The 17,323-nt window shown below is 46.3% G+C and overlaps 1 protein-coding gene across 1 annotated transcript in view; it reads right to left on the bottom strand.

Moving 5' to 3' along the window:
* Positions 1-4,316: 4,316 nt before the first annotated feature.
* Positions 4,317-17,323, bottom strand: part of LOC125295323 (TBC1 domain family member 10A-like) — a 51,262-nt gene continuing 38,255 nt past the window's right edge. Inside the window, exons 5-9 of the mRNA XM_048244591.1 lie at positions 16,781-16,895; positions 16,030-16,095; positions 12,112-12,301; positions 9,785-9,939; positions 4,317-5,885 (exon numbers count right to left, since the gene is read on the bottom strand). Coding sequence (XP_048100548.1) covers positions 4,395-5,885; positions 9,785-9,939; positions 12,112-12,301; positions 16,030-16,095; positions 16,781-16,895 — 2,017 coding nt within the window. The 3' untranslated portion in view covers positions 4,317-4,394. The remainder of the gene's footprint in view (positions 5,886-9,784; positions 9,940-12,111; positions 12,302-16,029; positions 16,096-16,780; positions 16,896-17,323) is intronic.

Here is a 17,323-nt window from a genome sequence, read left to right on the forward strand (position 1 = left end):
GATCTTAGCTATGCAGGGGCCCTTTTCTCGTCTGTGCCCAGAGATGGCTGATCTTAGCTATGCAGGGATCCCTCTTCTTGTCTGATCTTAGCTGTGCAGGGGGGCCCTTTCCTTGTCTGTGTCCAGCGCCAGTAAATAGTAAAGATGTAATTAAGTCACAAACACGACAGGTTTAGTTAAGATGTGTTTACTACACAACCAGATGGGAATCACACAGCACCAACAGCACATCTGGGTCACAGGGTTAACTAACTAACCCATAAACACATCTGGGTCACAGGGTTAACTAACTAACCCATAACACTTCTGGGTCACAGGGTTAACTAACTAACCCATAACACATCTGGGTCACAGGGTTAACTAACTAACCCATAACACATCTGGCACAGGGTTAACTAACTAACCCATAACACATCTGGGTCACAGGGGCCTGGATGCCTTACTGCAGGAGCCATATTTAGGAGTAGTAATACCTTCTAGTTAATATTAATATGAAGCAATGCATTACCCATGATATGCCTTTTGATTTTCTTTCTTACCTTAAGACTTACCTGCACGTGTTCAACGTAGGGACGTAGCCCCTACGGCTTCTGCTACAATACTGAATGAATGAATGGCTATAACCCTATTACCTCAACCTGTTCTTGCACTGAAATAGTTTTTTATTTTACCTTGTCTACATTATACTTTACTCTCCTATTTGTCCATATTATTTATGCTGGTCTCTAGACCTTACTCTTGCACTGTTGGACTAATGTTGGACTACTTTGCACCTTCACCATGACACTCCTCCCTTTAGCACCTTACCAGTCCGGCCCTGTCACACACGACGTCTCATGCTTGATCACCCTCAAGCATTGGACTTTTCTTAATTTAATTCATATAGTGTATTTAGTATTTAGTTTTCTTATCTTCTACTGTCTTTATTGTACAGTGGAGTTTAGTTATATGTTTATACAACTTATGTTTACCATTTCTGCTGTAAGTGCATGTTATGTGTGATGTCTGTATGCTACTGAGACCCTTGAATTTCCCCTTGAGGATCAATAAAGTATCTATCTATCTATCTATCTATCTATCTATCTATCTATCTATAGAGTAACTATCTATCTATCTATCCACTCCTTGACGTACCTGTGAGGCGCGAATGTGTAGGCCTTAACTGACCCTCTGATTGGCACTGCAGCAGGTTAGATGGCGAGTTGGAATAGTTTTCCGACCGCATAGCACATCTGTATTCTGTTATCTGTATTTTGCATCCTTTATTTTCACTTCTTGGAAGTCAACCGGGGCAGCGTCTGTTTTAGGTGAGCTGCGGCAGCGTCAGGTTTAGGTGAGCCGCGGCAGTCTGTTTTAGGTGACGGCAGCGTCCGGTTTAGGTGACGGCAGCGTCAGGTTTAGGTGAGCCATGCACGGTCAAGTCAGCAGTCTGACCTCGAGATCTAGCTGGATCTTGAATTTCCCCTTGGGGATCAATAAAGTAGGCTATCTATCTATCTACTAGCAGCTTCTGGCCGGGCCAGACATGCCATCAGTGGCCTGCTTGGCGAACGACAGCTCCGTCAAGAGCGTCCCCCTTGGGTGACTGGTCAGCTAAAACAACAAATGAACAAAAATAACATTGTATGAGTACTACTGTGTAGGCCTATATTTCCTGTGGTCTCTGGTCATTCTAATTAAGAGTGAGAGAAATAAACTATGGTCCTTATGGCATTATAGACTACTGAAGCAAAGCCTGCCTAATACTTTTGCACAGTAGCCTACTCTGTTAAAGAAACGAATGGTTCAGTTTCTCTTAATTATTCCGTCAATTGTATTAATTTAACCATTGTTTTGTTAGTGGAGGTAGCCTATACATCTCGAGAGACCGGCGATGGGCTGCGCGTGATGTAAAGCATTTCAGAATAGCACGCTGGGCTGCATTGATTAATCTTTAAATTGAGATTAGCCGACACTGAATTTAAGGACCAAAACACTGGGTAGGGTGTTCATTTCTCTGCGAGCCCGCTTACAGGGTAGGCTACCTACACCACTAGTCTACTGTAGCAGGTGTCTCAACCCGACCTGCTGGGACCCGTCGTCATTTCGCTCCACTGCGCTTAAGACCCTCAAATGAGCGGCTTTATTGGCGTGGCCGACTAAGGTAGTAATTTGCACCAACCTTTAGTTTGCCTTGAAGGTAAATTCGGGCTGTAGGTCATTTTGTCTCACACCTCCGCGATTGGAAAAGGCGTCCTCGATACCTGAAACTCGAATTAGCCCGAACCGTTGTCTGTCATTAACCCGCCGTTGGCTCGTAGCGCGACTGACCTCGGAGAAGAGACCAATTCATTCGCGGATGACCGACAGAGATCAGGTTAAGAATATTACAAAACAGGATTGTTGAAAGATGGCACAGCTGCTGGGTGTGTCACTACGGAGCCTTCCAGGAAACAATGAAAGAAGCATCCAATGTCCACAAAAGAACAAATGTCAACTCTTCAATATTTTATTTGTACAAAAGGCATCAACTCAAGATGAGCTGACACTACCCACAGTGAGAAATGGAAGTTTCTTTAGGAAGAGCTCGTCATCATCAAAAGCGTTCTTCAACACACCGCTCAGAGAGTAGCGGCCTTCTGCAAATGCGCATAATATGCACAATAGGCTATTTCACATCATCCCAACACCTACAAAGCTACACACATCTGCCAAAGTAACAGTTTCGGGTCGTTTCTACAAAGCACATTAGTGAACATGGCATGGCCTACATGTGTTGCATAGTACTGTCAAAAAGCGGTTAAAAGGTATTTTATGTACAAAAATAGTGTCGGAACAGTTGCATGATGTGCCAGAAATGGCATCCCGTATAAAATACCTACAAAGGCATGACGGCAAGCCAGAGGCAAGTTTTGGTATTGCTAGGCTATTTAATAAAGTAACAAACACAGTGAGAGGGAGACATGTCATGGTTTAGACTCAGAAAAGGAAAGACCTTCACACGTCTTCTTAGCATCACGACAGAGATAAAATTATTGTTCTTAGTGCTGTAAAGACGCCTAGGCACGTAAGAGGACATGTTTGCGTAACAAGCGCCCCCTTGTGACTAAACCAGGGACACCCACGGCCAATTTCACCCAACTGAGCATGATCAAAGTTAGATTAAAGAAAAGAAGAAAAAACAAATCTTTCAAGATATCAGGAATCAGACAAAACAGCAGCAAAGATGTATTTTTGCTTTACAAAAGTCTGGTTTAACCATGTGAAATTCCTGAACTGCTGCATCTTCTGACCTCCTGACAACTGAACCAAGCTGAATTGCCTTTCACCACACTGCCCCAAAAGCATAGATTCCCAACACACACATACACACACACACAGATGATCTGCACATGTGGCATTCTCCTTATTATTATTATTATATGTAACAAAATTCAAAACAGGAAGTAAATGAGAGTTTCAAAAACCAAGGGAGACCTTTGTTACCAAGGAAACTGTAACTGAGCTGAGCAGAGTATGTAACAGAGTTTCCACAGTGAGTCTTTATAAGGGTCCTAGTTCCCCATAGGTCTTTATAAGGGCCCTAGTTCCCCATAGGTCTTTATAAGGGCCCTAGTTCCTCTGGCCTTAATGGGCTCCACTATAGTGGGAACTTGCTGCTATATTTGGGCAACAGCACTATAGTAGCGCTACACATTCAGAGGTCAGTGGTGGACTGGCCCAAGGTCAACACCAGAAGAGGAGAGGAGGAGGAGAGGAGAGAAGAGGAGGAAGAATGAGGAGGAGAGAAGAGGAGGAGGAAGAGACGGATGAGGAGGAGGAGGAGGAAAGAGGACTAAGAGCTGTGGTCCAGAGGTCCAAACAAAGCCAAACCTTTAAGTGCATTTTGTGTGTCTGTGTTTGTGTAGTGTAGTGTGTGTAGTGTAGTGTAGTGTAGTGTAGTATGTGCGTGTGTGTGTAGTGTTGTGTGTGTGTGTGTGTGTGTAGTGTAGTGTACTGTGTGTGTGTGTGTGTGTGTGCTCTGTAGGGGCTACAGGTGTGTGTGTGTGTGTGTGCTCTAGGGGCTACAGGGGTGTGTGTGTGTGTGCTCTGTAGGGGCTACAGGTGTGTGTGTGTGTGCTCTGTAGGGGCTACAGGTGTGTGTGTGTGTGTGCTCTGTAGGGGCTACAGGTGTGTGTGTGTGTGCTCTGTAGGGGCTACAGGTGTGTGTGTGTGTGTGCTCTGTAGGGGCTGGTGTGTGTGTGTGCTCTGTAGGGGCTACAGGTGTGTGTGTGTGTGCTCTGTAGGGGCTACAGGTGTGTGTGTGTGTGTGCTCTGTAGGGGCTACAGGTGTGTGTGTGTGCTCTGCAGGGGCTACAGGTGTGTGTGTGTGTGCTCTGTAGGGGCTACAGGTGTGTGTGTGTGCTCTGTAGGGGCTACAGGTAGGTATCCTCTGACTCCACACTCTCAGTGGAGGCGTGGAGCAAGGAGGGAGTGGCCTGATCAAATGGGGTGGGGTCTGTGCTGGGTGGGGGCGGGGTATTGTCACAGGGGGTGTGGTCTGTGCTGGGTGGGGGCGGGGCCTGATGGTCCAGCGCAGGGAGGTCCGAGGGGTCGTCAGGTGAGTCACTAATGGGGGTGCCGGGGTCAGGGGTCACCTGCAGCACAGAGGCTGCGTCGGGCTCGCTGATTGGCTCTTGCTGTGGAAGGCACTCTGTGATTGGCTGCAGGCCCTGTGGTGGAGGCGGGGTCTGGCTGGGGGCTGGAGGAAGCGGCTGGAGCTCTGTTGCAGGGCTCTCTGGGATTGGCTGTGTTGCAGGGCTCTCTGGGATTGGCTGCGGCTGTGTTGCAGGGCTCTCTGGGATTGGCTCTGTTGCAGGGCTCTCTGGGATTGGCTGCGGCTGTGTTGCAGGGCTCTCTGGGATTGGCTGTGTTGCAGGGCTCTCTGGGATTGGCTGCGGCTGTGTTGCAGGGCTCTCTGGGATTGGCTGTGTTGCAGGGCTCTCTGTTATTGGCTGTGTTGCAGGGCTTTCTGGGATTGGCTGTGTTGCAGGGCTCTCTGTTATTGGCTGTGTTGCAGGGCTCTCTGTTATTGGCTGTGTTGCAGGGCTCTCTGGGATTGGCTGCGGCTGTGTTGCAGGGCTCTCTGGGATTGGCTGTGTTGCAGGGCTCTCTGGGATTGGCTGCGGCTGTGTTGCAGGGCTCTCAGGGATTGGCTGTGTTGCAGGGCTCTCTGGGATTGGCTGCGGCGGAGGCTGGTAGAACATGGGCGGGTGCTGGCGCTGAGGCTGCGTTGTGATTGGCTGTTGTGGTGGCGAAGGTGGACTGCCTATTGGCTGCTGCTGCTGCACCGAGGGCTGGCCGTTGGCCTGCAGCTGCTGTGGGGGCGAATGCTGGCTGCTCATTGGCTGCAGCGAGGGCGAGGGCTGACTGCTGATTGGCTGCTGCGGAGGCGGCTGGTAGAACATGGGCGGGTGGGGCGGAGAGGGGCAGCGCGTGGGGGCAGCGGAGGGGGGCAAGAGCGGCGGCGCCTGGTCAGCAGGCGGGGCATCGGCCGCTCCCTCGGGCTGCGTCCTGGCTTCTGGAGGGGGGGGCGGCGCAGGGGTCAGCCGGGGGTCGGAGGGCAGCGCGTAGGGGTTGGGGACGTCGGGGATGGGCTTGGGGCTCTTGCGGAGGGTGGCCCTCTTCTTGGCGGCGCGTGTGAGCGTGGGCGTGCCGGCCGAGGGGTCCAGCGGAGACTGCACCACGATGGTGGGGTTCTGGTAGAGGTCCTGCCGGCTGTGCGGCTCAGCGGCCATGACGGCCAGAGCGCCGTGCATCCTGGGAGCCGACTTGTAGCTCAGCTCGCCATGCTTCTTACGCCAGCGCTTCAGCTGCACGTGATGCTCCCGCTCCACGTCCCGCACCGACACCGGACACTCCAACACCTGAGAGAGAGAGAAATATGACATGAAAAACAACATCCCGCACAGACACCGCACCTCAACAAAAAAAAAAAAAAAAAAAAAAAATAATAATAATAATAATAAAAATTACTTGTTATTTCATTATTTGTTCATGAATGTAATACAAACAAACAAATAACGCGTTGTTTTCCAGGCTTTTGATTTCATGGTCAGATCAAAAGTATAACGTTTAAAAAACGGCCTCAGGGCCGAAACTGATTTTGATATTTATTTGTTCCGATTTCTGTGACCTGGAAGTCTATCCGAAATCACTTCCTTGGTCTAGACCTGTCAGCGCTCAGTGTTGCCCATTTAGTGACTTTGTTGCTAGATTTAGCGACTAATTTTGGCCATGCCTAGGCTAGCAACAGAAAATATTGTCTAACAACTAGAGAGAAATTGGGCGACTTGCACAACGATGCCAAACTCGGTTTCGTTGTTGAATCGTCAGAAAATCATCTCCCTTCTCATGCCTGTTTCGTTTATGAACATCGCGTTTGCCCAAAGCGTCGCCCCATGACTAGGCTATAGAAGTAATGACTGGCTTATGTAGTGTCAGCCCATGTTACGGAAGTAGATGTTAGATCTATCAGCTCAGATCATCATTTGTCGACAACGGCATTGGAAGGCAGCCAGCTGCAGTAGGCCAACTTCTGGTGAGATTACACCAGAGACAAGAAGTAGCTATGGCAGGACACACATCGTTCAACAAGCGCATTGATCAAAAGAAAGTAGGCTACAACTTCATTCACAAACAGAGCAAATAATTCAGATCGAGCCATAGGCGTAGCCACGGGCGGGCCTAGGGCCGTCTACTTGTCAGTCTTGCCCGTCCAATTAGAGGGCTTTCCTTCGTTTACGTTCACCATCTAAAAAAGACGTGCAAGTCAAGCTAGGCCTACAGTCATGCATTGTTTTGCTCCAGTTGAAAATGTTTCTGTCTAATTTGTCAACTGTGATCAAATGCGTTCAATAACTTCCACTATTCCACTACAAATAATGTTTGTATGGTGTAACTTATCTAGGCTTCTCTTATGTTCAATCAAATGAGCTTTGCCCAGCCGTTGTTTTCTGTGCTCACCCATTTGAACATTTCTGGCTACGCTACTGAATCGAGCACAGGCCTACAAGTAGAAAAAACCTATTTGTTTAGACTGCCGACTGAGGGCAAAAAAGAGATTCTGTTGCTCTGTCCGAGTGATTGTTTAAATATAGGCCTTTAAGGTTAAATTGTGTGTAGTAAAGTTATAATCGGACAGGTAGGCCTAGACTGATTTAACACTGCAAAACAGAAGCAGCAGCTGGCAATGGAAGTCAATAAAACACTTCCGGGTCACAGCAATCGGGAAAAATAAATATCAAAATCAGTTTTGGCCCTGAGGCCGTTTTTTAAACGTTCTACTTTTGATCTGACCATGAAATCAAAAGCCTGGAAAACGTTATTTGTTGTTTTGTATCACATTCATAAACAAATAATGTAATAACAAGTCTTTTTTTTTTAATAGATTTTTTTTTAATTGAATATCAAATGAACAAATGATACACGGACTGTCCTGCACCGACACCACACACTCCAACACCTCGGGACAGGAGTAGCTGTGTGTGTGTGTGTGTGTGTGTGTGTACCTGGTGCACCTGGTATCCCTCCTGCATGTAGCGAGGCTCGATGACCCTCAGCAGCTCCATGGTCTCGTATTGTGTGTGTGTGTGTGTGTAAAGACCCGTACACACCGAGTCCGATTTTTCGGACGAAATATTGCATACTGTAAATTACGCAGCCTATTAAACACATGCAATCGTATTAGTCTGTACACACCGGGGGACCTAAATTGCGTTGCATTAAAAAACATTTTCGCGAACGGTCTCATTTCATGCGAAAAAGAGCTGTTGACCAATCAAATAATGATTTTGCAGGGTTCCATTGATGTCACAATAGAACGACGAGCAGAAAAAAAGCTGATAGATTGGGTGATCCTGCTGCTCAGTGCTCACGATGACTAGTCTCCTTAATAGGCCTATATGCCAAAGTTACAGAGAGTTTAGGTTACAGTAGACTCTCTCAGGTGGTCAAGAGTAGGCTACTCCTGACCAACTCCTGACGTAGTGCGAATCTCAGGTGTTCAAGAGTAGGCTACTCCTGACCAACTCCTGGCGTGAGTCTTTAATCTCAGGTGTTCAAGAGTAGGCTACTCCTGACCAACTCCTGACGTAGTGCGACCTCCTCACAGACAGCTTTCCCCACTTCTTACCACCGTCCCATTTCACACTCAACCAAAAACAATGAGATCTCACTACAGCAGTGAACAGAGGGCTTCTTACCACCGTCCCATTTCACACTCAACCAAAAACAATAAGATCTCACTACAGACAGAGGGCTTCTCACTGCACATATTTGCAATGAAAAAATACAACATGCATTCATGGAAATGGAAGTTTTAAGAATAGGTCATGATAGGCTATGCTGCTGACAACAGCATTATGTCCAGGGTTAGGCTACCACTATCGTAATTTTGCCTCACATTTCCTGGTGCGTTAACTTTGCTTTATGCTTCATAACTGAAGTAGCCCAATGTGGAACTCTGAAAAACTTTCTGTGGATCTTATAAAGGTAAGCTAATAACTGGTAGGCTATCATTATTAGCTTTTGCTGTGTCTTGGATCATCCTCATACAAGCTGATCAATTTTACCACTTGTTGCAGCAGATTTTATCCCATGCTCATTTTACAGGCTGTCTCTGTGCCTCCGGCTCCTTAGCAGATACATTTTGGCGAGCCTCGTGGTGTGAAATAGTTTAAGTGAGATGTACATGATATAGGCTACGGCCGTTTTATAAGCGTGTTGGCGTATAGCATTTTTGGCATGTAACATTTTAAATGAGGCCTTGCCTACTCTACAACTTGATAGGCTACACCAGTCCGCCCAAATGGCATACCTCGAGTCCAATATGCGGGCAACCCTGGCTGCAGCTTGCAGATCGGGGCTGGGCTCAATGTGGGGCGGAGCGCAGCGTTGAGCTCAGCCCAAAATCAGCTCGTCATTCCCCGTCCTCTCTGTCCGTCTATTTACCCGGACTCGGAGTTCAATTTTTTCTCAAGGAAGAATGCTTAACTCTATAAAAGCGTATCCTCCTTGAACTACTGCCAATGTTTATCATGTCCCTTCCCGCCTAGCTTTAGAATCTGGTTGTGTGTGTGTGTTGTGTAGTGGGGTGGGTGTATGGGTGCACTAATGAGCCCAACCAACTTATGTGTTGGACTGCACAATTATCACAATAGCACAAGTAGAATAGACAAGGGATGGGAAGGATGGCCGTAAATTTAACCTCTCAAGCCAATAGGCCTACACGCTTCCATTCCTCTCAAGCCAATAGGCCTACACGCTTCCATTCCTCTCAAGCCAATAGGCCTACACGCTTCCATGAATGATCAAGCCAATAGGCCTACACGCTTCCATGAATGATCAAGCCAATAGGCCTACACGCTTCCATGAATGATCAAGCCAATAGGCCTACACGCTTCCATGAATGATCAAGGCTATAATCTTTTTCAAATCTTAATGATTTTATGAGTTCTCCCTGCTTACTGAAAGTCGCTGTGTGAACCTGCGCGTGTGATGATGTCTTGAAAATAGAATCTGAAATATTAAAAAATCGCAAGAGGACTTGTGTGTGTACACTTTGAGTCGCGAAAATTTCACACAAATTTTCGCATTTTGCACTGTTATTTCATTATCATATCTATTGTGTACGGGCCTTAAGAGAGTGTGTGTGTGTGTACCTGGTATCCCTCCTGCATGTAGCGAGGCTCGATGGCTCTCAGCAGCTCCATGGTCTCGTATTGTGTGTGTGTGTGTGTGTGTGTGTGTGTGTGTGTGTGTGTACCTGGTGCACCAGGTATCCCTCCTGCATGTAGCGAGGCTCGATGGCTCTCAGCAGCTCCATGGTCTCGTATTGGCCCTGAGAGGCCTTCAGCTTGTCCTTGGTCCCCAGCATACTGCGCAGCAGCACCAGCCCAACACGGAAGATGATCTTCACTCCTGAGATGGAGGGAGGGGGGGAGAGAGAGAGGGAGGGGAGAGAGAGGGAGGGGAAGAGATGGAGGAGGAGGAGAGAGAGAGGAGGGAGAGAGGGAGGGGGGGAGATGGAGGAGGGGTGGAGGAGGGGGGGGAGAGAGAGAGAGGAGAAGGAAGATGGAGGGGGGAGAGAGAGAAAGAGGATATATGGAGAGGAGAGAGGGAGATGGAGGAGAGGGAGGGATGTGAGCAAGATGGCAGAGAGAATGTTGGCAAGAGGCAGAGGATATTTTATGTTGTCGTGACAACGACAGGCCGACGGTAGCCTAAGTCTTTTTAAGTCTTATTAAGCTGACAACTAAACAAAAAGGTTCACAAACGTACTTCTTTTTTCAAAATGTGTTTCTTTCAATACCACCCCGGTGCTAAAGTAATATGGGTAGTATAATATAGGGTAGGGTAATATGTAGGGCTGGGATAAACAATTATTTTTTAAACGATTAATCTAGCGATTATTTTTTCGATGCATCGATTAATCTAACGATTCATTTTTTTCAGTCCGATTGATTTATTCGACATCGATTATCTCCCCATTAATTGACTAATAGCAACTTATACATGTTGATTTACATATCTGAATGAAAAAACATGAATTCTTTAACATTGCAATGTATTGCTCTTAAGATTCCAAAATAAAAGACTATACAAGTGCAAAGTAATGCATTCTTAGTCAGAGGTAGCATTCAATAAAGTGCAGTAGTGTATAGGTCTAATTGAGTGCCTGTCACTTTCACTTTAAGAGTTTGTGAGGGAATCCTTGCAATTAACATTAACACAGTTAAAAGGCTGCTGATGTGTGGATGCAATTCATAACATAGTTAGTTCAAATAGCGGTTCGTACTTCTCCTTGGGACAAGCTTTTGAGTCTTGGAAAAGCACTTTTCCATTTACATCGATTTTTTGCATTCAGAGTCAATAAAATGAGCCCTGCATGAGTGACGAAAAAAAAACAGCTGTAAGTAAGCATGCTAAACATGACATCCAAACAGTATTCTAACGTTAACTTTGAGATACTGCTTGATTGCGTAACTTAACTTAGTACATTGAGGAGACTAAACTATGTTGTGATAAGATATTAGCAGAGTTTACTTTAACTTTAATGCAGCAGTTTTGAACAAGCGCAGCATGGTCACGATGCTAAGCAGATTTAATAGCAATTTAGCCCACTGTGTTCTATGCAGTGCTTCTATGTGGCAACAACAATCCTTCAACAATGGTGAATATTTTGTTAAATCACATGCAGAGGAGGAGCAGCGGGCTCGTTACGAGAGAGAGCGGGCGGGGCGAGGAAAGGCTGTGTGAGTAAAAAGTGCAGCTCAATGAAATGATCTTATCTTATCTTTAATTTAAACAGTACAACATAGAACATCAATGCGTGGTGGCCGGTTTCGATTTCATGGCGCGAAGCCACAGATTAGTCAACGTATGGAAAACACTGAAGGTGTAAAATTCAAAATATTTAGCAGCACATGTTGTGCTCATATATGTTATGCGTTACACGTTGTGCTTGACTAATCCACGCTCATATTTTGCGTCAACGTATTTTTTGCGTCAACGTCATGGATTACGTCGCCGCGTTGTCCCAGCCCTAGTGTGTGTGTGTGTGTACCCTGGTAATATGGGTAGTCATTCAGCATATTTGACGCGTTGTCCCAGCCCTAGTGTGTGTGTGTGTGTACCCTGGTAATATGGGTAGTCATTCAGCATATTTGACGCGTTGTCCCAGCCCTAGTGTGTGTGTGTGTGTACCCTGGTAATATGGGTAGTCATTCAGCATATTTGTGGCGTTGTCCCAGCCCTAGTGTGTGTGTGTGTGTACCCTGGTAATATGGGTAGTCATTCAGCATATTTGACGCGTTGTCCCAGCCCTAGTGTGTGTGTGTGTGTACCCTGGTAATATGGGTAGTCATTCAGCATATTTGACGCGTTGTCCCAGCCCTGGTAATATGGGTTCATTCAGCATGTTTGAAATGATTAATTCATATTTCCCATATTTGCAGAGGAATCAGAATGGTTCCGACTCAGGTCAGAATGGTTGTATGGTTACCTATAAACTACCATGTCCTGTACCATGTACCTGTGGGTAAACAAGTGTGTGTGTGTGTGTGTGTGTGTGTGCGTGTGTGTGCGTCTCACCATCACACAGGAACATGTCCCAGACGCGCAGCACGGAGGCCCAGGGCAGTGTGCGGGAGAAGGCGCACATGAACCACTCTGTCATGTAGAGGATCGGCTCGATCTTGTGCTTGTCCAGGTGCCGGTAAGCCACTGGACACACTCGCTTCAGCAACGCATACAGGATCTCCCCATCCAGCTGGATGGCCTCCTGGACACACACACACACACAGGCACACACACACACACACACACACACACACACACACACAAGCGCACACACAAGAAAAGACTGTTTTTGAGTCCCATCGTTGCAAATCTCATATGATGATGCATCTTTCTACAAAATGGTTTGTCTTCTATATCATTAAGTTATTCAATAGGCTAAACATATAGCCTTACATCAAAGCTTTAGGCTGAGGTCATTTTGATCAGCTACACACAACGAGTGGCAGAGAGAGCGTGATTTTTAGGCTAACAGAGATTGTTGAGTCCCATCGTTGCAAATTCCATACGATGCTGCATCATTCCACTACGCACCAGTGGAGGGCTCTTGTTTCGCCCTGAAGGGACCTATTTTCCCATAATGACCGGCGTTCTATACATTATCCCGCTTATTACACGGCTACTTGCCAAAACGAAACAATAAACTCTCCACGATATGACTCTTTAGCCTACATAGCCTAGGCTATAGCCTATTTGTTACCGTTTCATCGTGGCATTTGCTGAGAAACAAATAGTTTGACAACAGCACACGCTGAACTTGAATCAAACATTCTTTAGAACACAGCTAATCAACCGTCCGCTTTCACTTTTGAATGAAGTTCCAGTCCTTGCGTAGTGATATGAAAGACGTGAAATAGAAGCACAAAACCCATTTTCCTAGACAGCGGTCTGTTATACTTAAGCAACGGTCTGTTATTGAGAATTATCAGACCGCCGAACGTTTGGAAGGCCCATTCAAGTGAATGGAGCATTCTGCAGCATTATGAAGAGCCGTGTAATAATATATTATAGTATTCAGTATTCATTATTGAACGCTTATTTGGAGTGATGTTATTCCCGATCATCCTATTGTGTTAAAGCAGGCATCCCTGTGGGCATGTAATTGGGCTAGGGGTTTTCTACAGGAATGGCATGTTTGAACGGGCCCTGCACTAGTAGATTTAACGCATATGCTTTATGTAATGCACACAACTGTAATGGACAAGAGAGTTTAAAAACACTTCCTACAGTGCATACGGAAAGTGTTCATAGCGCTTCACTTTCTTCACATTTTGTTATGTTCCAGACTCATCTTAAAATGGATTCATTATGAATGTCTTCATAGAGCATTATAGATGCCAGCTTCATAGAAAGTTTTTTAAATAGTTGTTGTCATGCCATGAACTCCCTCAGATACATAAACACTCATGCATGTAACAGTCATAAAAACAAACACATACACACTCATGCATGTAACAGTCATAAAAACAAACACATACACACTCATGCATTTGGAATGCAACCCCTGTGTTCACAAGTGATGTCACTCCGCTGTCATGGCAATCTGTATGGAATGTGAAGGATGCCGCTGACATCATTCACTACCCGTTGTGACTGTTCTCCTCCACTAGATGGCACCACCACCCTTCTGTGTGATCACTGTTCAACTACACCACCCTTATGCAGTGCAGTATATATATAAAAGACGTTCTAATTAGGAGACACAGCACTCAAAGAGACGTTCTAATGAGGAGACACAGCACTCAAAGAGACGTTCTAATGAGGAGACACAGCACTCAAAGAGACGTTCTAATGAGGAGACACAGCACTCAAAGAGACGTTCTAATGAGACACAGCACTCAGAGACGTTCTAATGAGGAGACACAGCACTCAAAGAGACGTTCTAATGAGGAGACCAAAGAGGCGTTCTAATGAGGGAGACACATCACTCAAAGAGGCGTTCTAATGAGGAGACACAGCACTCAAAGAGGCGTTCTAATGAGGGACACAGCACTCAAAGAGATGTTCTAATGAGGAGACACATCCCTCAAAGAGACGTTCTAATGAGGAGACACATCACTCAAAGAGATGTTCTAATGAGGAGACACAGCACTCAAAGAGACGTTCTAATGAGACACAGCACTCAGAGACGTTCTAATGAGGAGACACAGCACTCAAAGAGACGTTCTAATGAGGAGACCAAAGAGACGTTCTAATGAGGAGACACATCACTCAAAGAGACGTTCTAATGAGGAGACACAGCACTCAAAGAGATGTTCTAATGAGGAGACACATCCCTCAAAGAGACGTTCTAATGAGGAGACACAGCACTCAAAGAGGCGTTCTAATGAGGAGACCAAAGGCGCGTTCTAATGAGGAGACACATCACTCAAAGAGCGTTCTAATGAGGCACCACAGCACTCAAAGAGATGTTCTAATGAGGAGACACATCCCTCAAAGAGGCGTTCTAATAGGGAGACCAAAGAGGCGTTCTAATGAGGAGACACATCACTCAAAGAGGCGTTCTAATGAGGAGACACAGCACTCAAAGAGACGTTCTAATGAGGAGACACAGCACTCAAAGAGACGTTCTAATGAGACACAGCACTCAAAGAGACGTTCTAATGAGGAGACACAGCACTCAAAGAGACGTTCTAATGAGGAGACACAGCACTCAAAGAGATGTTCTAATGAGGAGACACATCCCTCAAAGAGACGTTCTAATGAGGAGACACAGCACTCAAAGAGACGTTCTAATGAGACACAGCACTCAGAGCGTTCTAATGAGGAGACACAGCACTCAAAGGAGGCGTTCTAATGAGGAGACCAAAGAGGCGTTCTAATGGGAGACCAAAGAGAGCGTTCTAATGGGGAGACCAAAGAGGCGTTCTAATGAGGAGACACAGCACTCAAAGAGACGTTCTAATGAGGAGACACATCACTCAAAGAGATGTTCTAATGAGGAGACACAGCACTCAAAGAGATGTTCTAATGAGGAGACACATCCCTCAAAGAGACGTTCTAATGAGGAGACCAAAGAGACGTTCTAATGAGGAGACACATCACTCAAAGAGACGTTCTAATGAGGAGACACAGCACTCAAAGAGACGTTCTAATGAGGAGACACAGCACTCAAAGAATCCTGCATAGAGATGGGAAACACACTGACACGGGTGAAAAGCGGGTTATTATTATGTAAGCGATCGTTCGCATGGCATGATGTCAGAGGGTCATTTGTCTTTTTGTCCGTCCCTCCTTCCTCCTCTTCTGACCACTCCTCCTAATTAATGTTGTGAGGGAACGAGGACGGAACGATAGGAGGATGGAGGGATGAAGGAGAGACCGATATGAGAGATGAGACATCCTGGTCACTCACGCATCACTTTTAAGAGACGTCAATTACTGATGATGCGGCGCATCACCTCTTAGGCTAGAATAAACAGACACGCAAACAAACTTATACCAAAGTCTAAAGACTTATTGACCCTGATAATGAGGTAATGTTTGATAATTCTCGAGACATGAATATTTATTTAAATACAATGTGTGAACAAAACAGGCAAGAACTTTTTTTAAAGTTTGCATGGTAGTTCTTGATAATTCCAGCATATAAAAGATCGTCTTGGTCTATCTCCTAATTTATTGTCGCTAATAAATCCCTACAAACTAATTGGAAACCGAAAATTGATAAACGTGGTAGGGAACTTTTCTACTAGGGGGAGTAGTAGAGGTTCTAGTAGGGGGAACAGAAGAGGTTCTAGTGGGGGGAGTAGTAGAGGTTCTAGTGGGGAGAATAGTAGAGGTTCTAGTGGGGAGAACAGTAGAGGTTCTAGTGGGGAGAGTAGTATAGGTTCTACTGGGGAGAGTAGTAGATGTTCTAGTGGGGAGAACAGTAGAGGTTCTAGTGGGTAGAGTAGTAGAGGTTCTAGTGGGGATGTTCTAGAGGGGTCTCACCAGTCCAGCGCTGTAGTAACCTGGCAGGTACCGCTCACAGATCTGGACCAGGCACCAGAAAGCCTCCTGTACACACATGCACACACACACAAAGGAGGAATTAAGCAGTGTTTAACACTATGGTAATGATAATGGCTGCTGTTTAACACTGATCTTCAGTAACATGGTAATGGGTGCTGTTGTGGAGTTTGTCCTGCAGGGGGCGTGAGTGAGTGTGTGACTGACCTCTGCTGGCATGTGGCGTGGGTGTGAGTGTGTGGTGGTGTGGGGCGTGAGTGTGAGCGTGACTGACCTCTGCTGGCATATGTGTGTGTGTGTGTGTGTGTGTGTGTGTGTGTGTGTGTGTGTGTGAGTGTGACTGACCTCTGCTGGAATGTGGTGTGTGTGTGTGTGTGAGTGTGACCGACCTCTGCTGGCATGTGGCATGGGTTAGTGTGTGTGGTGGTGTGGGTGTGAGTGTGGTGGTGTGGGGCGTGAGTGTTAGCGTGACTGACCTCTGCTGGCATGTGGCGTGTGTGTGTGTGTGTGTGTGTGTGTGAGTGTGACTGACCTCTGCTGGCATGTGGCGTGGGTGTGAGTGTGAGTGTGTGGTGGTGGTGTGAGTGTGTGGTGGTGTGGGGCGTGAGTGTGAGTGTGAGTGTGACTGACCTCTGTGGGCATGTGGTGTGTGTGTGTGTGTGTGTGAGCGTGACTGACCTCTGCTGGTATGTGGCGTGAGTGTGTGGTGGTGTGGGCCGTGAGCGTGACTGACCTCTGCTGGCATGTGCATCAGCAGTACTGCAGCGATGGGAGCCTGAGCCTGGCAGTAGCCCTCGTCTGGACGATACAGCGTGTAGGCCTTCAACACACGCAGCAGATCCTGCTGCCTGCAACACACACACACACACTAAATCACCTTCAACTCAGTGCCTGTATTTGCTGCCAATAATCTAAACTGAAGGAAATTTAAGAATAAAGGACTTGCAGTGTTTTTTTAAACGTGTTTAACTGGCCCACGTCACCCTTCTTCAGCGGGATTATGGCTTGGATTGGAGTGGATTATTTACTGCCAGTATTTTACACACATACACCCAGTTGTACAGTACACACACACAGACCTGCCAACGCATTTTCACGAAGTGCACCAGAAAGATTAGTTACTTTAAAGTGCACAAGAACGAGCAGACATCCCTGGAGCGTGCGAAATAGAATCTCCCACAAATAGATTTTATGCAAGAGTGATCTAGAGAGAAAATGAGACATAGTGAGTATGCAAGAGTGATCTAGAGAGAGAGAGAACGTGATGAGACATAGT

Source organism: Alosa alosa, chromosome 5 (assembly GCF_017589495.1).
Source record: "Alosa alosa isolate M-15738 ecotype Scorff River chromosome 5, AALO_Geno_1.1, whole genome shotgun sequence".
Classification (NCBI taxonomy): Eukaryota; Metazoa; Chordata; class Actinopteri; order Clupeiformes; family Clupeidae; genus Alosa; species Alosa alosa.